Source organism: Parasteatoda tepidariorum, chromosome 1 (assembly GCF_043381705.1).
Source record: "Parasteatoda tepidariorum isolate YZ-2023 chromosome 1, CAS_Ptep_4.0, whole genome shotgun sequence".
Taxonomy (NCBI): Eukaryota; Metazoa; Arthropoda; class Arachnida; order Araneae; family Theridiidae; genus Parasteatoda; species Parasteatoda tepidariorum.
The window spans coordinates 42,336,581-42,360,541 of record NC_092204.1 but is presented as its reverse complement, the minus strand read 5'-3'; the positions used below and the strand labels follow the sequence as shown (position 1 = coordinate 42,360,541).

The 23,961-nt window shown below is 26.4% G+C and overlaps 1 protein-coding gene across 12 annotated transcripts in view; it reads left to right on the top strand.

Moving 5' to 3' along the window:
- LOC107436145 (GTPase-activating Rap/Ran-GAP domain-like protein 3) overlaps positions 1 to 23,961 on the top strand; it is a 563,687-nt gene that overhangs the window by 431,625 nt on the left and 108,101 nt on the right. For all 12 annotated transcript variants that reach the window (XM_071179212.1, XM_071179217.1, XM_016047730.3 and 9 more), the window contains one exon: positions 16,066 to 16,135. In XM_071179212.1, coding sequence (XP_071035313.1) covers positions 16,066 to 16,135 — 70 coding nt within the window. The remainder of the gene's footprint in view (positions 1 to 16,065; positions 16,136 to 23,961) is intronic.

Here is a 23,961-nt window from a genome sequence, read left to right as displayed (position 1 = left end):
ATATATATATATATATATATATATAATAATAATAATAATAAAAAATAATTATTCATAGTTTGAATTTCGCAATATGGTAAAAATGGAAAATTTGGAATAATAAAAAGAAATCACTACAAAATAATTTTTAAAAAATAAATTCAAAATGCTTCCGATTACAAAGTCTCATCAGTTTTGAATTAATAATTCATTTAGTTATTATTTGCATACATTATGTTAAAAAATAACTTACTTATGATTCCGTAAATGAAATTTGTAATTTTCAATTATTTTATACACTATACGAATCCATTTTAGAAATATATTTTAAAACCACTGAACATTTGACAAAATGTTTAATATTTTACGTAGTTATTGGCTCTGATGGGAAGAATACACTATGCTGAAAGAGAAACCTTTCATGACAAATTCTTTTTTTTCCTCTATTTGTAATTTAAAATAAGGATAACTTGAATTTAGATAAACCAAATGTAAATCATGAAGCTTCAAGCGTAATGCTTCTTATCTAGGCAAAATGTCTCCTAATATTTAACATGGTTTGCTGCTCAGTGATGAAGAGTACACTAAATTACAAGAGGAAACTTTTTAAAATTTGATATACTGAGTGACCTTTGATATACAGAGTGAACTTTGATATAAAGAGTATAAACCATGAAGCTTTAAGTGCTGATTTTGTTTCAAAATATGAATAAACTATAGCAGGATTTTACATAACCACGCAGAAATAAAGTAATCCTACCATAATTTATTTATATTTTGATAATTTAGAAAAAAAATCTTTTCAGCATTTAAAGCTTCATGACTTACGCTTTTTTAATATTATTATTTTATGAATTTTAACTACCAATGGAGAGAAACAAAATTCGCCATGAAGGGTTTCTTCCCATGCAAATTTAATAAGCGATACATACTGTAATAATGCTGTATCCCAGTGAAGGGTACTGTAATAATGCTGTGTCCAGTGAACGGTACTGTATATACATTTTGAATCTTATGTGTTTCAATTCAATTAACATAAAGTATCTGAATAATTAATACTTTGATTGTTTGATGAAACTAAATATAATCTTTCAGTTAATCATGAAAATGTTTGTTCAGAAATGATACTCTTCTTTTTTCAAAAAAAGTAGAAAATTCTAAGTCAATGAATTAACATAATTTGACTTATAAGCTCTTCAGAAACTTTTAATACTTAATTTTTCATTATGCAATTGCTAAGTTAGATAAAAACTACATTTTTATTTATGCTTAGTTCCCAGTTTGCTTTACTACTTATTTACTATTACACATTCTTTATTTTACCTAACGATCACTTTTGGAAAGACTATTTTCTTTGTTCGAACGCATAAAGATTAAAATCTTGTAACTAGATAAAAACGGCATTTACTTAAAAAATCCATAAACATCTGTTTCGTACTAAAATTAGAAAGCAATCTCTATTATATCAGTGATTTTCTCCTCAGTTTACTAATGACAGTTTTAAAATCAATTTTCCTTCGAAATGACTAGGTTTACGAGGATTTCGCCATAATTGTTTGCTAAAGCTTATGGCATTCGCCATTTTTATTCAATCTTCAAGAACTAAAGTTTTTTTTCACAAGTGTCTGAAGAAAAACATCATAATTTTCTTTATTCCTGTGAATTGTAAGAAATTTCGCGTGGCTAATGCATCATATTAGATATTCAGAAAAGTACCAAGAAATTTTGAAAATGTGTTTAAAACTGAATATCAGAAGCAATTTAATAATTATCTACAAAAATAAATTAAATCAGCGTTTATTACAGTTGTTGTAAATAGTATTTTTTTAAATGGTTGAAAATAAAGTTATCGAACTAAGTTGTTTTTGCTCATAGTTTTGCTTAAGATTAATAGTTTAAGACAAATTATTGAAAAAATATGAGTTTAAAATATGTGGAAGTTTTTTTTCCATATTAATAGTCCTACAAAAAGAACTTACAATGTATAATTTATTTAAAAATGCATTAAAAAATTTCAATTTTATTTTATTAAATAATAAAGTTTAATGATAATTTTGTAACATATTGCACATTTAAAAAAACGCAAAGAAATTTCAGTTTAATTTAAGCTCATGGTTATAAACATAAATGAATTTTTCCTTTACCCAGTTCTCATTGTTTATGTAAACAATATCAATAACAAATTTTAAGCATTCATATAAATATCAAATAACTATTATTATATTTGTTGTTTCAAGTGACTTTTTTTAATCTATGGTAAAAATTCTATGGAATGTTAAAGGAAAAATATGAATATCAAATAATGTCCATATTTTTTCGCATAAACATTTTACTTCATGACAAGAATTTAAATTTTATATATTACTTGAAAAATATGTAAAATATAATACGATCTTATTTCATTTTCTTAAAAGATAATTGTTCTAGTTTTTTAAATTGAAAAAAAAATCCTACGCGAAGCAATTTAACATCAGTTTTGTAATAACTGTTTTAAAATTAATTTTATTTTGAAAAGACTAAGCTTTTGTGAATTCGCCATAAATGTTTTTTAAGGCTAATGGTTTTAGCCATTTCTATTTTAACTATAAGAGTTAAAATTTTTTTCTACGAGACCACCATTTTTTTTTTCTTTGAGAAGCTGAAATTTTAGCGTCTCCTGGCGTCTTTTACGATGTATATTGGGAGGATGGTTTAATAGTGTTTAAGTTTAAATTAATTTCTTATGCTCGTAATTATAATTGCATTCATTCTATAACCAATTGTAGTTCTCGTTGTTCATCCAAAAGGTGTCAGCAGAAAGTTTTTAATCATCCATAAAAATTCTAAACAAGTGTTTAGTAGTATATTGACTTTATGTAGCCACTATGTTTTTTTATTGGGTGATTGAAAAAAAACTTATCCGGTGAAATTTGTTTTGTGAGTATACTTTTGAATTGAGTTATTAGTTTCAGACAAATGTTATTAGAAAAATCCGGACATAGAAATAGAAATTTTTTCTGTGGGTACTTTTCTGGAAAGAGCTAAATGAATATTTTACTAAAATATATGAATAAAATTGAAGTTTAAAAAAGATTTTCTATCTAAATATTTCATTTCTTTAAAATAACAATTTGAATTTATTTTAAAATTAAAACTTGATTGAAACTAATATCTCAATATACCATAGGAAATATGGTCTTACGATTTCGTGAACTCTTATTAGGCATGAAAATCACAGAAGGAAAATTAAAACGATATTAATCTGTAAATTATTATTGACTATATCTTTATATATAACGTTATTTATCAGCAATATTTATTTGCCATCCTTTCATTAAAGACATTTTTGCTTATTATTACAATTTTTAAAATTATAGTGACAACTAAATCAAGAATTGACTTTTCATAATGCTGTGACATTGTAACTTTAGTGAAAAATATTTAACAACCTATGAATTGTATCCAAGTTAAATAATTATATATAAAAACAAGAGCTTGTGGATGAAATTGCAATAGTAAATAAGTAAATTAATAGTGAACATTTCCCTCAACAAAATTGGTAGTTAAATCTGTTTTACGAAATTCGTTTTGACTCAATAACAAATTTTGCTATTTTTTATTGAATATTTTTTTTATATATATTAATGAAGCAAACCCATGTATGTAACATTCGCTTATCTTCTGTAACATAACAACTGATAGAGAATTTTGTAGAAGCTAATAAATACGTGTAAAACATTTATGGAATTTGATATATTTTGTTCATAGATAATTTTTTACTTTATTTTTTAATAGATAGTTATAATGCTCAAAATTTTTCTTTAGTTGTCCGTTTTCCAACAAATAACTAAATTTCTGACTAATTTATGAATTTCTTCCAAATAAAATTTTTTTACTTTCCAAATAAATTTTGTCGAAACATAATTAAGACTGCAACATTCATTAAAATATTTCAATTTATCAATAAATCCTGATTCAATTAATTTAACTCGTAATGTAATCTTTCATTCTACTTTGCAAAAATTGTTTTAGTTTATGTTAACTTAATATACATTTTTCATTTCAATTAAATTAAAGATTTCAATTCGAAACTGCTTCAAAAAGTTAATAATCTCTTTTAATTTGAATTTCAATTAAACGGAATTGTAATCGGTTTAAGTATGTGAACATTGGACGAACTGTTAGAAATTGTAATGAAAGTGCCAATAAAGCGTAGGCTTTACATCATATGTCTAATTAATTGGCATTTATGTGGGAGGTATTTCCATTATTCTGCTGTTTATCACATTCACGAGCTACGTGGTTAATTTTAAAAGGCCTATTTATAGCTTATTGACAAATATTTCTATGATTCTAGGAACAAACGTAGTAATTTATACAACACAAACAATACTAAATGACGACTTGAAAATTTAAAATATGGAAACTATCTCATGATTGTTAACTTTATTCGCTTTAAAAATAAATAAGTGTAAAATAACAGTCGTTATTTTTCAAGTGCTTCAAAAATAGGCGCCAATTTTCAAGACTTGCCAGACGTGAAAGTAAAGAAAACAAAAATTATTTTAAATAAATAAAAAAACGATAAGTTGCCAACGAAAAGAAATATAAGGGTGAGAAACAAAACTAGAAAAATCACAGAAGCCGAAAGAGAAAAATAATGACAAACAGAAGAAGAAAAAACATGGTGGTAAAGAGGTTCTTTTCTGGTTTAAATTAATTATGTTAACCTTTTTCCTTGCAAATTTTTTTTAATATTTTTTATCTCTCGGCATTCTAGATGATTTTTCCAGATTTGTTTCTTACCTATATTTTTTCATTTTTCGCTGGCACCTTTGCGTTTTTTATTTTAATTCTTTACTTTCACGTCTGGCAAGTCTTTTAATGGGCACCTATTTTTGAAGCGCTTGAAACACGTCGATTGTTCAGATTTGTTTATTTTTGAAGAGAATGAAGTTTCCAACCAGGAAATAATGCGTACTGCTTCAGTTACTTGGAATTATTTATTTAAGAAAAATATCTAATTATATCTGTTTACTTTTTGTGTATGTCTGCGTTAAGAATAATTTTATATTTTTAATTGAAATTTTAATATTACGAGTGAGCATGAGTGCAAAGCAGCGATCAGCTATTAATTTTTCGAAATGCGAAATTTTTACATGCAACTACTGTTTCCTGATAGATACACAATATCTCTTTTGCCAAATCAGAAACTGTACTGTTTATGCTAATGTAGGAGCTAGGAGCCAATGGGCAAATATAGTCTTCTGGTCTGGCTTATCATTATATAGTCTCGAGCCTTTTAAGTACACTCATGTGAAAGAAGTTAAATATTGGGTTGTATTTATTTTTTAAGTGACAACAACTTAATTTTGAGTAGGAGATAACTAAACTTATGTGTATATATCTAAGCTTATATTATATTATCCCAATAATTGGGGTAATTACATGATTACGAACTATTTGTTTTTTAAAATATATTCCAAGTGGAGTTTAATGTATTCAATATTAAATTCTTCCTACGATTTATATAAATTTTTTAATTTTATTAATATATCCTGTAATTTATTTAAAAATGTATCCTATGATGGTTTGAGAAAATGCATCCTATAGTTTATTTTTTAATACAAAAACATGATTTATTGCAAAGTGTATGCTATGACATAGTTTAAAATGTATTTTGTGAGTTAGTCTTAGTGCGTATTATTTTAAATTAATCCTAAATTTATTTTTAAGGTATTTTATGATTTATTTGAAATTTCCAATGTGATATATATTTTAAAAAGGTATCCAATAAATTATTTTTGATATATTTTGAAATAGATCAAAATATATATCTAATGCATTTTGTGATAAGAGTAACATTTTATTCAATATGAGCATAAAAATACACATTTCGTTTTTATTTTCTTCCGATTTCTTATTCTGTTTATGCTGAAACTTTTCTATTTTTTTCATGGCAAAGAAATCATTTCAACTCAAACCTTCAAGACAAATAAATGTAACCGCATTAGAATTATTTACTTTAGCAAATAAGATGAAAGCTTTATTCCTCCCAGATAGAATAACAATCCTACATCAGGGGTTCTTTTTAGCGTGACAACTACTTTTTTTTGTGTTTGCATTTCCATCCCAAAAGCGCGATAATGACGGGGTTACCCGCTAAAAATATATGGGGTTCCATTACAACAGGATTTCATTATCAAGATATGTTGCTTTTTATTTCCTATTTTTTCTTTGCTTTACTATCGTAGACACGCTTTTGCTGTTAGGATCGGCGGGGTATATTAATTTTAAGAGGGATACCTGCTGAGGAATAGCAGATTGAGCTGATACCTTAACACTTCCTCGGCTAAGAGCTTTAATGCATAATGCATCAGGGAACCTCGACATTTTTATATAAATTCACTCTCAGAGTACTTCGATACACTTTTAAGATCGTATTAAATTTGATTTAAAGATTTTGGGAAATTGCATACGGCACTTAATAGGTTAGAAAAAAATACTTTGCCATAAATTAAATAAATATTGACTTAAGAAAAATGATTTATAAGAACGTATATTTTGAAATAGGTATTCATGTAAGTGGAGAGGAATGTAGAACTAACCTCTTATACCTCCAGGGCCATGTATATAGGCTTTATTTTATCTGCCTAGCCCAACAAGTTTAGAAATTTGGCAGAAAAATTTTATTATAAACAATACTTTAACCAAAAGATTAATAGCAGTAATGAATTTTTTAGCACATAATGATTATTTATTAAAATTTTAATAGTTTCTTATTTCAGATGTATAATTTTTTTCTTTTCGTCTTTTTTCTACTTCTAAATGTCTTGCTTGCTAAAAATTTGTATTGCTTTCTTTATCGAAACGTTTGGATAAACAATTTTGGAATTACAGTAAATAATTCAGTTTTGCCAAGGCTTGGTTTGAAATTAGGGTTTACTTATTTTAAACCAAACCTAAGACAGTGATGTATGTAGAGCCTTCTGCATACCTATAAGACCCTACATGTTTCTTTGATTACCCTAGGTTCTACATACTTCCTTAATTTAGGTTTGGTTTTAAACTAGTAAGCCACTAATAAAAAGAGCATCATAAATTTGGCCGATTACGGGATTTATCCAGCTGTTCCTAAATGTCTTACAGTTCTTATTTGCGGCTCATGTCAGGTGATTTTTCAAGCAAATAAAGATGTAATGGGTATGTGAATCTCATATTCTTCCTGAGCGATGAATTTTCTGTTGCCATTCTGAAAAATAAGTGTATCTACAGCATAATCATCAATGAACATGCGGAGTAAAATGCAAGACCTGATTGTTCAGATTGTTCAAATAAACATGCTGGTTCATATAAGTAGTCACGTGAGTCGTCAGGTTATTCATAATAAACGAAACAACTGCAAAAAATTCGCAGACGGACCTCTGTCTTAATCAGTAATCTCCCAATCGTCAATTGTAGCCATACTAAGTAGCTCACTGGAACATTTTCGATATATCGCATTAACGCTCCAGTTGAATAACTTTTATTCCTCTGCTGGGCGGTAATCGTTAATAGCAAAAAACAGTTCCATCTTCCTCATTAAAATTAATTAGTCTAATAAAAAAATCAGATATAAGATTTGTTATTTATTAGTACTAACTGCACTTCAATATCTCAATCACAATTGAGTTTCAGTTTCTCTCTAATAGATACAGTTTAAATAAACGTGATATCATATTTACTAGATGACAAAATGTATTTGTTTTGACGATATTTGTATTGACGATATTGTATAACGATATTTGTTCTTTGTTTTTTTAAAGTTAGTAAACCTCCTGGTTGTTAGATCTCATTATCATTTATAAACGGCGAGATAGTGCATTAATGTTGCGACCTCCGATCTAAAGAATGATTTTCTTTTCTGTTCACTGTAAAAATTGAGGTGTAATACCTATCCAAAGTTTGTGTTGAAAAACTCTAAAAATTGATTTCATACTTAGATTTTATACTTAGTGAATATTGAATGAAATATTTTTTTAATTAAAACACATTTATAGCTGTTGTTCAAAATTCAAAACGTAATTTAATTATTCCAGAAAAAGATTTTTCAATTATCAAATCATTAGATTTCAGAAATTTCGTAACTATTTTATGAAGAAAAAAATGGTTTAAAAAATAATTAATGCAAGAATGGGATTTTTTTATTAATAAATTTATTCATATAATGCAGGTGGGTATTAATTTTGAGTTAAGTTATTCAAGCAGTATTTCAGAGATAGCCTCTGGCATTAAACAGCATATTAATTTCATGTATAATTTTCCATATTTATTCAAGATTACTTATTTCAGAAACATAAAGCCGACTATCACTTAATATTCCTAATTTATAATCTACTCTAAAACTGCATATAAAATTAGCAATATCATTTTCAAAATATTTTGAAGTAAAGGAACCTAATTTACAATTCTAATAGATTTTTCTACGAAACTTTGCTGACAGAGTAAAATAAATTCCAAAGGTTATACGCACATAAGCAAAAATATGTTATTCGTATAATTTAGAAATTGATATCCCTAACCAGTCTTTATTTTTGAAGTTTATGTGAATAAAAAGCTTGTTTATTTTGAAAGTCCAATTAGAATTTAGATTGCGTAAAAAATAACGTATTCAGAGTCATTTATTTTTAATTCTCAATACTTCATTTTAAATTTTCAAGTTTATTCATAGCATCTTATTTCTAATATTCTCTTAAAATAAAACATAATATTTATCTTATTTTATAACCGTTGCTGAACAGCCGGCCAAATTTTTAGTTACCAACGCTCAACTCCGTAGCCTTGTAATTTTGAATCTAATCCAGAGGACAAGGGAACTTCTGAATCAGGTATTTGGAGAAATTTATGACTCGTCTAACCCATGATCCGTCTAACACTAAAATACGTCACCACTATGGTTGGTGCTAGCCGGGAGTTGAATATGTATCTAACAGTCATCGCTGAAATTCGAACTAGTGTCACCTCATTAGGAGGTGAGTGTTCTATCCCCTGGTAACAAAAATGAGAAAGGCTATTATTAGTATACTTCGGTAAAATATTCAATTGTATAAGTAACTGAAACAATTGTTTTTGTTTTGCAGAAACGTAAAGAAATGGGGTAGTATTGTGGTAATTTTCATTTCCAAATTGCTCAGAAAATCGTTAAGAGCATTTTTCTAAAAAATACTAAAACTTCCATGTAAGTAGTAAAATGCTACAGCGTATTGTGTTGTTTTCTTAAGAAAATTTCAAAAACCTGTAGAGTACCATTTAGGAAAAAAGACTCAGAATTTGTTTTGACAGTAAAAATTTCTCCTCAGAAGAAGTGTGCCTTCTAACTATAGTGAACCATTGAATAGTCGTACAAAATCTGCTACAATGAATTTTAGCAGATAAAAAATTACTTAATAAAACATTTTACATTTAATTCACTCATATACTTCAACTTTTCAAAAAAATTTTTGAATGGAGCCATAAGATTTGCAGAGTATCATTTATGACGAATACTTTTTTAAACTTTGGACGTCAATTATAGCTGTCAATTCAAAAGTAGTCAAGTAATGGATTTTGATGACAGCATAAGAAATCGTGTCAATTATATTGTTAAAAATCTTTCGAGGGAACTTTTCGAAAATAACTTTTGCAGATTGATGGGATTGGAAGTGATTGCAAAAAAAATGATAAGTGAAGGGAAGGGGGAATATCATTATTGAATATTGTCAGCTCTTATAACTCACTTATCTCAGAAGCGATGTGAAATAATCAGCAACTTTACTAAAATGGGAAATAATGAACTTCAGTAAAAAGAAAAAAAAAAAATATTTGTTTGCTTAATTTATTTAAGTGCGTTCGTAAATTTCGTTTAGTTTCTTGAAATATCTTCCTGAATATTGAATTAACTCCGAAGATTGTATTTATATGAATTATTAATGGTGTGAATTATGGTTATAATTCCATTTTCTATGCGTAAATGCTAGAGTAAAATAGCGCTGAGTAATATGAATATTTCGTCTTTTTTTTTGTATTTAATAAGAGAAATAGTGTAAAATTCTACCTAATAATAAATAAAAATGAGAATTTATTTCAAATAGCTGTTAACGATATCATCATTGAAATAATAAAGTTTTATCGATTATGTTATAACATAAGAATTTGAAAAATTATTAGTTATCTAATACCTTATCTTAGCATGGGTATAAAAATAGAGGAGATAAGCAAAATTACATACTAAACTGGGAATAATTGAGAAAACTTTTGAATTATCTGGTATTGGTACGTTACGTGGTAATCTTGTCTCTACGATACTAATATACTTGTTTGCTTAATTTATTTAAGTGCGTTCATAAATTTCGTTTAGTTTCTTGAAATATCTTCCTGAATATTGAATTAACTCCGAAGACTGTAATTATATGAATTATTAATGGTGTGAATTATTAGTATAATTTCATTTTCTATGGGCAAATGTTAGTGTAAAATAGCGCTTAGTAATAGCAATATTTCGTCTTTTATTGTATTTTATAAGAGAAATAGTGTAAAATTCTAGCTGATAATAAATAAATGTTAGCATTTATTTCAAATTGCTGCTAACGATATCATCATTAAAATAATAAGGTTTTATTGATTATGTTATAACATAAGAGAATTTGCAAAATGATTAGTTATCTAATACCTTATCTTAGCATGGATATAAAAATAGAGGTGACAACCAAAATTACGTACTAAACTGGGAAAACTTTTGAATTATCTGGTATTGGTATGTTACGTGGTAATCTTGTCTCTACAATACTAATGCATGGCTAAATTTAGGTTCCACGTAAATTCGTCGCTCACAATTCGACGCGGTGAAAATTCGTCAAGTACAATTAATCGTGAATTAATTCTCCGCGGAACCCAATTCGTCACGAGCACAATTCGTCGCATGTTTTTGCTACAATGGTATAAACTAAAATTCAATTTTGTTACATTGAGTACTTAATAGCGTTCATATTTGGTGTAATAAAGCCGTTTTCACTATAAAAATTGGCATAAAATGCGTTTATTCAATAAAATGTCATACTTTTAAACAATACCGTGTTCTTTTTTAACACAATGCTTATAGTCATCAGTGCAGTATACTTTTTAGCACAATGCTTAAAGTCATCAGTACAGTGTACTTTTTAGCACAAAGCTTATAATATTCAGTACGGTGTACTTAATCTAAGTGACATAAGAAATGCATTACAAAATTATATTAATTAATCTGTTAGCTTGTATAATCCATGTAATTAATTAGCCAAAATAATATTTAAAGATATTTTAGAAACTTTTTAAGGTAGATTTAAATAGTTTTTAGATTTTTCAAAGTAATATTTATGATATATCTAACATTATTATTCAGGAAAAAAAACTGCTATTAATTCGCTAACAAATTAGCTAAGCGTACAAGTATTCCTTGCTTCGATGTTTTGCTTTTTATTTTTTCGATGTTTTGCTTCACTCAATCGGGACTTAGACAAACGGAAACTGGGCTTGCAATCGCATTAACAACCTCTTTGTTTTCCCCGTTAGTTCTAATCCAAGGACTTTGAAGAAAGCAGTTAAGGATTATTGTGGAAATGTGATCTCTTTGTTTGACAAAGATTAGATCGATGTTAGAGATTGTAAGAGCTTTAATAAAAAAAAGTAAAATATGCGCATAAATACCTTAAAAATTAAAAGTTTCACTTTTATCAGATACTACTTACTTGTGAAAAAAAGATTAATAAAACATATTTAATATTTGAAACCCTTTAGCTTTAAAACAATTTTATCAAATCTTTGTAAGGCTTTTCATTAAGGTACTTTTGTTACATAGAATATTACTTTTTTTAAATTGTTATGCGTTACTCACGACTGTTATGTTTTGTCTGTGTTTATATCCAGCCAGCGACATCTAATCCGATAATGAAATTAGCACTCATGAAGGAAAGTCTCAGTTTTTTTAAAATGTAAAATATACTTTTTGAAACATTTGAGAAGTTATTTCCACTCCTCATTAATAGGGGCTCATGATATTTCCAAGCAATTGAAGTGATTCTAAATGAAGCTATATCTTCAAATTGGAAACTCTTTTTTAAAACAATCATTTTTTCAAATATTCAAAATAATAAGCGTCAATTCGTTTAAATTCGTTAGTTAGATAGTTAATATAGTCGTTTCGATTTAAAGCACTGAAACTGGGGGGGGGGGTCTTTTAATTTTATTTTTCTTCCATGAGAAAGTTTCAAAGAACACCCTTCAGTTACTGTTCTACAAAGCTAAATGTATGATTAATCTCCAAATGCTTATGTTTATTTTTTCTGAAAAATAAGCTTATAATAGTATTTGTTTACCCGCTTACTTTATAAGTAAAATCTTAAGCCGTAAGCGTATAAATGTTCTAAGTTAATTATTTTTAATTATGATGAATAATTTTATAAAATAATTCTAGCAGTTTCAAAAAACTATAGTTTCAATAAAAATGATATATTTAGAAAAATAATATTGTGGCATTTTGCACCCAAATTAATAATTGTATTATTGATGATTTGATTTTTATAAGTTTATAACNTGCCTTTAATACTAATTTTTCATTAATACTAATAGATTATATATATAAATAAATAAACCCCATTTGACCTACCAAATATTTAGAAAATGTTAATCCATTAAAAAGAATTATTGTATTAGTACTCAAGTTATGTATTTAAAGAAAAGTTTTTCAATCAATGCTTTATCATAAGCTATTAAGTTATGTATAATAAGTTGCTGAGATTTTAATGAATATAAATATGAATATTCATGTTCCTTAAATATAGTGCAATTAGTAAGTAAATTGTTTACACCCTCGCTTTCAAACTCCTGCTGAGAACATTAACTACTTTTAATTACTAACTTTAACTGAGTGCTCAAAGTATTTAACAAGAAAGCTTCCAATTAAATTTAACAGCAGGCTGTTTCTGTTATAATAAATGATTATAGGAAAATTTATTTTTCATGCTATAATTTAATTTCGTTTCCATGTCAACCCATTGATTTAAAAGATATAAATAAGCATTGCAAGTAAGGAAACGGATTGAATGTTTTCCTGTAAGATTTTATGTACTATTTATTTACATGATTTATTAAGTCTCAACTAAACGAGCTAAATAAAATTTAAAAGGTAGGAAGATGAAGTTTTATTATTTAAAAATGAATTACTAAATTTTTTTCTTCATTTTTAATAATTTTTTTTAAGCTCAATTTTAAAATTATATATGATAACGTAGGGTTTTGAAAGAAAGTAAAATCTAATTGTCGGACGAAGTTTTTATCATGACGTAAAGAATTACTTCAAGGCTGTAATCTTTTTCCTATTGAAAGAGAATCTGATCAAGAACAAAAGTTTTTCTGTCTGTTCATTTTTTAGTCGATTGTAAATTTAGTGTAACCTAATTGAATGACATAGAAAATGATAGCTGATCATTGAACTCAAATTTGAATTTAAAAAGTTCTTTATTATTATAGAATGATTTTGCAATATCTAAATCTGCGCGCAATGTTGACAAAAAAGATTTTTTTTAAATCTATGCTAAAAAATTTATTTTTGACCTATATTCCCATAACAACAAATTATCAACAGCAATGATTCTGAAATCATAAAAGTGGATTTGTTTCTCATAATTTGTTAGGATTCTCATTCAATCCATTTTTGAAACCACTCTCAATCAAAAAATTTGTATAAATGACTCCTTAATATTAAATCTTAATATTAAATATATTAAAGCATAAACATTTCCCATAAATTCCAGTGTACAAAAACAATTATTATTTTTTTAATAAAAGCCTAAAGTGTGAAAAAGATGTATATAAATTAAATGCTGAAGAAAGTTAATATAATTTGGTAATTATATTAATAGTTAACACTTTAGTTAGATATTTACTTTAGTTAGGAATTAACACTTAAAGATTAGTAGTTATTCAAACCTTATATCTACTGGCAAAGACATGTCAGAAGTTTGGAAAGTTTGAATGTTCTGGAAGAACTGACTATACTTAAGATTAAATAAATATTACACTTTTTCATGAACATAAACTGCAAGGTTGTTTTTTTAAACGAAAAGTTTAGATTTTTTTTATTCTTACTCAGTGTAATATTTAAAAACTTATAAGTTTATTCTAAAAATATTGTTATGAAAGAAAATTAAAATAAATAAACGTGAAAAAAATATATTTTTCAAGAATAAATGTGATTATGTGTGTAACCTTTCACTGAAATTTATTCCATTAAGTAATTAAATGAGAAGCAGATTTTAGGTGACAACATCTCTGATAAAATTTCACAGCTCATTCCAAGCATTACAAATGATGCCCACGTGATATGGCACACAACACCGCGTATTGTTACGAGATCTTATGTCATACATTTGTTAAATATGCAAATGCAATTTCACGAAACGCTGCTTTGTAGTTTGTCTTTACAACATTCTTCTGAAAACTCATTCATCATTTAATGTGTGAGAGATGTTGAATAAGTATAAAGCTATTGTGGAATTAGATTACTACTCAATCGAAATAAAGGTTTAATTTTCATAAAAGGAATAAATATAGTATTAAATGGTTTTGTTGTAGATAAAAATTAATCCGAACCAAAAATTTATCCGGAGATTTTAACTTCTGTTTATCAAATTTAAAAGAAATATGAATATTTGTTGTTGTTTTGTAGTTTGCATTCACTATATTTTTCTGAAAACTTATTCATCATTTGATATGTGAGAAATATTCAATAAGCATAAAGCTATTATCGAATTAGATTATTACTCAATCGAAATAAAGGTTTGCTATTCAGGTCTTTTTTAGTTTAGAATTTTTATAAGAGGTGAATAGAGGTGATAACGAGCTCCACTTCCCCAAAGTACCCTATTAATAAGCATTGTTTGATTTTTCTAGATTAGGTGTGTAATGTTCATTATTGATTAATCGCTACAGGCTCTTTGTGCATAAAATTCTACTTTCAATTCATTATGATCAGCTTTAAATTTGAATACTTTAATAATACATTTAAATCATTTCTAAAATTATAAATCAATTTTTCACCTCGCAAGCAGAATTTATTTAAATAGGCACCTTTGCAATAAGAATTAGTGTTAAGCACTGTAAGTTATAAATATAACTTACAAAACTCATAAAAATCAGTTTAGAAGGACCTTAAAATTTATTTCAGCACAACGTTTATCCACATTTCTATAGATTATATATTACACTAGTAACTCGGAAGTCATATTTTATGCATGGTAACATAAGCTATTTATTTAAAATTTGTTTTGAAAATGTGTGTTATTAAAGGTTACTCACAAAAATCCGTTTGATAAAGGGAAAAAAAACTTTTTATTCGTAAAATGAGAAAATATCTATTTCTTACTGGCCGAAACTACTATTTTTTTTCTTTTATTTGTAGAAATGTAAAAATACTTTTTTTGTCTTAAATGTTTGTGTCATTATCTTTAAACAATTGAAGTTAAGTCTTTTTCGGTATTCGTAAGAACATTGACAGTTGTATACATTTAAAATTAGATGAAATATATAATTTTTCCCATCAAAAGAATTGTCATTCAGTTTTGACTTCATTTAAATAGAATAGATATGTAACTGAAGAAACTAAGAAATTCAATATTGTTAACTTCTTTCTTCGGATAAACATACATAATCAAAAAATTTTCTTGCCTGTTGCCAATACTTGTTTATTAAATACAAACTCTGAACGGCAAAACAAATTGTTTTCTTTCAAAGCCTTAATGGTTACAGAGACAAATACCAATTTTGAAATAAAATGCTTATTTTGGAAAAATTTTTCGGTTTATATGTTAATTGTGTGTTTCACTACCGTCCATAAATCTTTTTTTTTAAACTAAATCTATTTCAGTTCTAAATCCGCGCAACACAAATAATTAAATTGAAATTCAAAATGAAGTAGCATAAATCTTCAATAAATAAGAACTGAAAATTCACCGAATAGAGCGTTTCGTTTTTCCTTCATGATGCTCTTAAAACTATCAATAAAATATGCAAATATTACCAGTGCTCGTTTCAATAGATGTTTTTTTCCTCTTTCAGCTCCTCAACAACAGATCTAGCAGCTAGACGAGGCGTTTTTAGTAGGCGCAGATATGGCTCTGTTGAAATGGTATGAATAATTTCATTTTAGTTCAATTTTTAATCATGTCGAATCTGATAGCATGAATACATTTAAAAGCATTTAAACACATGTGGAAATAAATAAAGTATTAGATTGGTGAATATGTTTTTTTTATTATATGCAAACGAAATGCATTGAAAGAAATATTACATTGGATTGAAAAGTTTATTCATATCATAAATTGCTCGCAAGATCCCGTAGAAAAAATATTTGATTAATATAGTGATTAAATTCTTAATTAAAATTATTACTTAACTAAGAGAGAACTCATATTTTTGCTTTAATGCACGATTTTTGGAAACAAGAAATTCTACAACACAAACGATTGTTTAATAATAAATGCATTCTTTCAAAAGCTTTATTATCAATCTAAATACTATGATCAGAATTTGAAAAGCCTCAAAATTTTTAAATGCCATAAAATCGATCCTTAACACATGTTAATATGAAAAGAGATTCTGAGCACTTAGATTTGTTTTTCTTTCCAAGTAATCTAGGTTTGTCTGTTTTTACAGAACCTCTTAACTGTATCTTTAGCCTTTCTGCTAAACTTGTTTACAAAATGTAGATCACGAATCAGCTCTTACATGTTAAACGATTTTTGTTTCACAAATGAATTTTCAAAGGAAAATTCCTATTACAAAAATTTTAGAGCACCAACTAGATTTTTTTGAATAATAATAGCATGTTTTTTGAAATCTCATTTGATTTAAACTTTAATTTTATTTTTGTTCACTTGCCTTGTACTTTATTATATTTTTGTAAATTGTTTAAAATAAATAGATAAGATTTTATTCAGATTCAAGTTAAGATTTTTTCACAGAAAAAAATAAGTAAAATACTTTTTTTAATTCTATAAAATTAAATATGTTTTTGTTTTGAAAAAATTAAAACTCTAACTAATGAACGGTAATATTTAAATTAATTACAAGTTTAAAGTTTTTTAATTTTCAAGCTACTTTTTTACTAATTCCATAATAAAAGAGCGTACCATGAGTAAAATATATCAGTTTTATAACTAATTATCCATAAGAAACTGCTCTTTAAAACTGTCCTTTCAATGCCATTTAATAAATCGGATAAATATCAGTTTCTTATTAATTTATATTCTCGATAATTGTCAAAATAAATTCAATTTCATTATTAATGAAGGGACTTGTTTTCATGGTGAAAAGGCTAATGCTGCTAGTTTAAAAAAATAGTTTATCCACAAAAATCTTTCAATGTTAGAAATATTGAGTTCTGGATAAAGGAACAGCAATACGTCATGAATGACGTTGACGAATGATCCAATCGGAACGCTCGCAATATCTCTTCAGATTGAATGGGGGTAAAGATTGTTTTTAAATTACAGGTCATGTTAGTCAACGGAATACATATCGAAAAAATATTTTACCTATCCTAACTTATTTTTTAATTGCATATTAATAAAAACTTATGAATGCACCCATTTAAGTGTAACTATTCATTTAAAGGTACTTATTATCACACAATCCGCTGCACTTACCAGTAAGACAAAACAACTTCTAAAAAAAGATTAAGTAGGATCGAGTTTTAGCATTTAAAAAAAAAATAGCCTGCTCCTTCATTTCATTAAAGATTCAAAGCAGATGTTAAGTTAATGTAATTAAAGTGATATCATTCCCTCTTTTGCCGAAAACATTTCAGTTTTAAATTTTTTATTTATTTATTTATTTTTATGCGCAGGAGCAAAAATAATGAGCTAACTTTGTTTTTTTGTTTATTTATAACTGCTATTATAGTATATTTCTGATTCAATATTTACATTTCCGCACATGTAAGTATTGATAATAAAAAATGTGCCCAATGGGATTTTTTACATGCTCCGTTATAGCATAGTAGACAATGTAATTTTTGAGCCCTTTTTTTATAAAAGTTATTAATAATATAATAAATTCCAAAAAGCTTATAAACTTAAATTTAAAAGATGCCTTTTAACTGCAATTCTCCATCGTATACTCTTCATTCTTTAATTGTAGTTTCTTTCGTGTGTTATAGAAATTCGATCGTACTTGAGAATTATTTGAGGTGAAAAATCGAGTCTAATTTTAAAGCGAATTATTTGAATCATGGAAACTTTTTTCAATTACCTAATAACTTTTTTTAGAGATTCCCTCAAATAATATGTTTAATTCATTAAGAATTAAGCCAAACAAGCAATTTTACGTGAATGCGGTTACATAGTATTTAAAATATGTACAACGCGTTTCGTATATGTTATTATTATACGAGTTCTTATCAAAAACGATCTAAAAATATCTACTCATGGGGATATGTAAATTAATATTTAAGCTAGGATGAATCACTAGTGAGGAAAGTGGAATGAAAATATCAAAACATTCTTTTACTTTGGCAACAATTTCAAACAGGTATATTGAGGGTGGTCAGTTAGGATCAATGTGCCAAAGATATATACTACAAACTAAAATTACATATAGAGATGTTCATACACTTCATTCGTTGGCGTAAGCCTCATTATTATTATTCTCATTTTCAAACATTGAGATAGAGGCAGCAAGATTAATTTTATATTTAAAAGCATTGACATTTTTTATGATTGTTTTCATTAATGTAAAGTTAGGTATTTGAGCCTATAAAAGTTCAAAAACTACATTAAACACGAAAAATTTTAATTTTTTTCTTAAACATATTTTTTGTAAGTTTATATAAATTTTAAATATTTTTTACTGCGAATAAAACATTCTAATTGGAAAATTATTCTACGATTTCTATTCTAGTAAACTAAGTAAAAATAAGAAGAATTCTTTCCAAATTTTTTATAAATTTTATCTTTGAATTAGTTTTGTCAAAAAAAAAAAAAAAAAAAAAAAAAAAAANTACTTCGCTCAAGGCTTTTTCAAAAAGTGTAGAAATTTTGTTCGAAATATTCAAGTCTATGAAAAGCTCTTTGCAGTTTCTTTTTAAGAAAAGACTTTTTTCATAATTCATATTTTTTAACTGAATCAAACCAACAAATTGTGTTATCCTCTCCACGTAGTAAGTAAAAAATCGTAAACTTACTTTGATGGAAAATATTTTATAAAATCCCCAAGAGAGCAGAAAAAGTTTGCATTCAAATAATAATTCTTAACAACTAAGCATACCATTCAATGTAAAAAATTTTTTAATGCATTGTCTGCAGAATCTGAATGAAAATGGTTACTGCTAATATATTTCTGCTAAATTTTTAAAATATTTATTTGCATTTTGTAAAACTTTAGTTTTTTTAATAATAATTTTTTTCCAGTTATAAATTTCGCTTAGTAAAGGTTAAATATCACCTTACTTTAAAAGTAAGTATTTCTAGTTTCATAAGGAAATATATACTATAAATCCATATAATATGTACTATATATAATAAATATTTACCTAATAAATATATAATAAATACATGCATAATAAAAATATAATAAATATATACTATATATATATATATGTACCATAATGTATCCAATTGAGTAAAAATCGGTAGTTTCGACGAAAATTTCGAGTTTTATTTTTTTATTTTTATATTTAAAGATTTCAACTTTTGTTGCTTTCAAAATTTCCTTAAACTTTTGTTCTTCAGTATTTAGAATCAAATGTTTAAGAGATGTTTTTTCACTTGCTGACAGACAAAACAGAATAAGAAAATAAGAAAGAATGACAAATTTTAAAAAAATCTCTTTACGCTAACACATTACAAATAAAATTTATTATAGAATTTTTGGAAACTTTGTATGCAGATTTTGTAGATAGTTAGCTATGTTTTGAACTAGACGCTAAATTCAAAATGTGAATTTATTACTTTTATCACACATTAAGTAAGAATATTTAGATTTTTTATCATTGCATATTTGAAAAATGTTTCAAACAAAGATTGTTTAAAGATTTTTCCTAAAGATTGCTTAAAGATTTTAGTTCAAAATGCAGTTAATTATACTAGTGATTAAGAAAGAAAATTACTTATGCATTATTAAACGCATACAAATACATACTAATGCCTTACAACGTGCTAAAGCGTTGGTAGGGTGACAGAAGAAATTTGCAGTTATCATGCTCAAATTTTCAGTAATTTCGAAGTAAAAATTTAAAAATTTCGAAAGTTTACTCATTTATAATGTCAGGAATTCTGCTTACTAAAAATAAAATAAAAAATCGTATTAAGGCTGCTTTAAAAAAATGTGCCGAACTTAGTCGACACAATCGAATCAACACTAGTATCTTAATCAACATCATTTATGCAGTATGTAGCCAAAATTATAACAACAATATCGTGTACCATGGTATCATCATATGCTTAAAAAATTTCAATATTAAATATGTGTGTGATTGTTACTCATGAAGCAATTTATTTTCTACTTTGATATTCTAACAAAAAAATTTTAAAAAATACACTTCCTTCAATTTTTACGAGTGATATTTTAATTACTTTAATTCTTCTTACCCAAAATAAACACCCATCAAATATTTTAAGACCTTTTATTAAATAGTATGTAAATGTTAAGTAATATGGCATTAAAAAGGAATTCTCTTATTTGTTAAATTAAAATGCATTATACTATTTGCGTATTATCAGTAAAATGTTCATTCTACAATGCTACATTTTGCAAGTAAAATTTCGAGACAACCCTAATTTTGAGACAAATTCCCACGCATGTTGATGCGATGCTAAACATTTTTCCTTTGATTTCACTGCATTCAAATTTAGGGGAACAAAGATTTCTAATCGTTTTTAGAATACCGTTTATTGTAACATATTAACCCTTTGAAGTAGATGGGACACCGATATATATTTTTTCTAAATCTCTAATTACAAGAAAAAATATTTTATATTTATAAAAACAGTCCAATAGTTACTAGAAACATCTATTAAATTATCGAATTTATATTCATGCTAAAATATAAAATCAAAAAAAAGTAGTTAGAAAAGAAATTTTTTTTTTCAAATAACATTTCATATTACAAAAAATTACTAATTATTGATTTTGTAAATTAAAGAAATTTTAGTAATGAATATATTTTCTTATGCTAAACAACTGCAAATAAGTACAAATTTTAAAAATTATTGTTTGGAAGTAAGTCGTGTTTGAAAGATTTTACCTTTAACTCTGAAAAAGATACCTTTGTTTTATGCAGTTTTTCCTAACCATAAATTGTTATATTTATGCATATATTTTTCACTTATTTTTGCCTAAATTAAAACAAAATAATGAAAAAAGTATGAAATTATGTTTAATAAAAAGTCTGCGTAAAAGAGTCATTCATACATTCATGTTTGTAATAAAATTAGTTTTTGAGTGATTTGGCGGTTGACAAGTAAATTTGGATGGTTAAAGGCCCATAAATATGAAGTTAAATACTTTTACTAAAATTCTATTTATAAACTAATGTTTATGTAAGTTTGCATTTAGCAATTAGTTTTTATAAACTGACAGGCAATTACGTTACATGAAAATTACCTTTTAATTTTTCAGTACAGAACTGATGTCAATAGCATTTATTTTATTTTCATTTAAGCAAATTATTATCTTTAAATTCAATTATCTTTAAAGTACAATTTAAACTACTATTAGATAATATTGGTGTAATATTATATATATATATATATAAATTTCAATTTGTTATTTTAAATACCTGACTTAAGCTGCTTGTAAATTCCATCAAGTATTCGATTTTATTTCGGGAAAAAATATTTGGATAAATTCAATTATTATAAAAACTGCTTTCATTTTCAGAAAATTTTCGTATAATTTAATTTCATGTACCCTAAAAAAGCAGGTACTTCAGAAACACTTTTTTTCCCTGCGAAACCATGATAAAATTGCAAGGAAAATAAATAAAACAGTAAAAAATAATTATGATTCCAAGGTGCCTTATATTCAAACTTTTCCCCTTCCATTTATTATAATTCATCATTTCTGTGGCTTTCTTTTCTCATTTAAAAATTGAGGAACAAAAATTTTACTCAAATAATTTTTTTTTGAAAAGAGTTTCACACAGTATTTTTTTTTTTACTTTGAACTAAAAATTGCTAAGGAACTATTTTCTTCTTTAATATTTTAGACGTTTTCGTAAAACTAATACGAATATTTTAAGGTCAAGGGTTATTCTAGTCTTTGTGAAAGAACCTTATTTATGAAACTAAAAAAAAATCTATTCACAACTTTGTGTAATAGATTTTTCTAATAAAAAAGATAAAATAAATTTTAATAAATTCCTGTAAATAATATTTTTTTTTTTGGGAAAAGAGACATAAAAGCGTTTTTTAAGGAAGTTTTGTTTTAAAATTATGAATTCGAGCAGTTATAGGTAAAGTTTTTTTTTGTTGAAGGAAGTAGAGATTTTTATCTGCTTTTGTAATAAAATTTTTATAAAGGGTTTGTTTTAAGGGAAGACTATTTTGCTAAAGATTCTTTTTTAGGATAAAGCATTTAGTCACAATACCGTTAACGGAATAAAATTTCTCCTAAAATTACACCTGTACACATGCATTTTACTGTCATCATATCTATTTTTACATATGCATATAATAAAGGGGAAAAAATGAGTATCAATTAATGGCGGAGGACTATGACGATATATATTGATACGAACATATTCACCTAAAAAATCAATTTTCAAAAAAACGAAAATATGAGATTTTTTGAAAAAAATTAAATTTGAATCTACATTGAAAGATATGCAAAGTTAGGCCGAATGGAAATGATTGAAGAGGTCTGAGATGCTGCTTACGTTTGTCATTTAGCAATTTTGAATTTACGTTTATTCAACCATCAATGAGATCTCGCCTCCCAATGAGATGACCTGGGTATGAATCACAGCAGTGGCTGGTTGATACGAATTCCACACCCGGCTCGCACCGATCACAGTGCTGACGTGAAATATTCTCAATGGTAGCTGACGAGTGATGGGTTGGAGTCGTCCCTTTGCTATCGGGCTAACCATACGAGGTTCGCTTTGTTTTCCTCTCCATTTAACTCAAATGCGGCTGAGTTCTATCAAAAAGTTCTCCACGAAGACAAATTTCTCCCAATACTTGATCCTGGAGTTCCCTTGCCTTCTGTATTGGTTTCAAAATTACAAGGATACGGAATTAAACATTGGTAGTCGTAAATTCAAAAACTGAATCTGCTGTTCAAAGGTGGTTATAAAATAAAATGATGAAACTAAAGAAAAAATGGTAAATGATCAACGGATTGGCATTTATTAAAGTTACACTATCGTGTACGAAACTGAAAGTATATACCAGCATAGTTGAACATATTAAAATAACTTCGTTTTATTTATTTTCCCGTTGAATTTATATTGTTAGTTTACGCAAAATATGTTTTCGAAAGTTCAACTCCTCAAAAGCTAGATATATTGTGCTGGAAAAAATTTAAATGATTACCGATTTAAGCGCCAAACATGATTCCGCTGGTCAGGAACAAAATCATTTTCAGTCTGACAGAATCAAACAGATCCATTGATGCACTGGCAGACAGGTACTTCAGTGCTGAACTCTTTTTCTTCTTTTCTAACTATTTAGATTTATCGTAAGGATTTTCAGAATTAGGGACAAAAATTACTCTGTGCACCCGCTGTCCAAGTTTCAGGATTACAGCACAAATATTTCTTGATTTGTACGTGTTACAAAAAAGCTCCTTAGAAAACTCACGAACAACTTTTGTTGATGGTAGTTCATTTGATTTCATTTTAAACAAATTCACATTAGGATGGTTAAAATCCTTTTTTAAGATCAATATAGTGAAAGGAAAATGCATAAAAATTTAACTTTATCTAAATATCATTATCGGTTTTAATTTAATTTA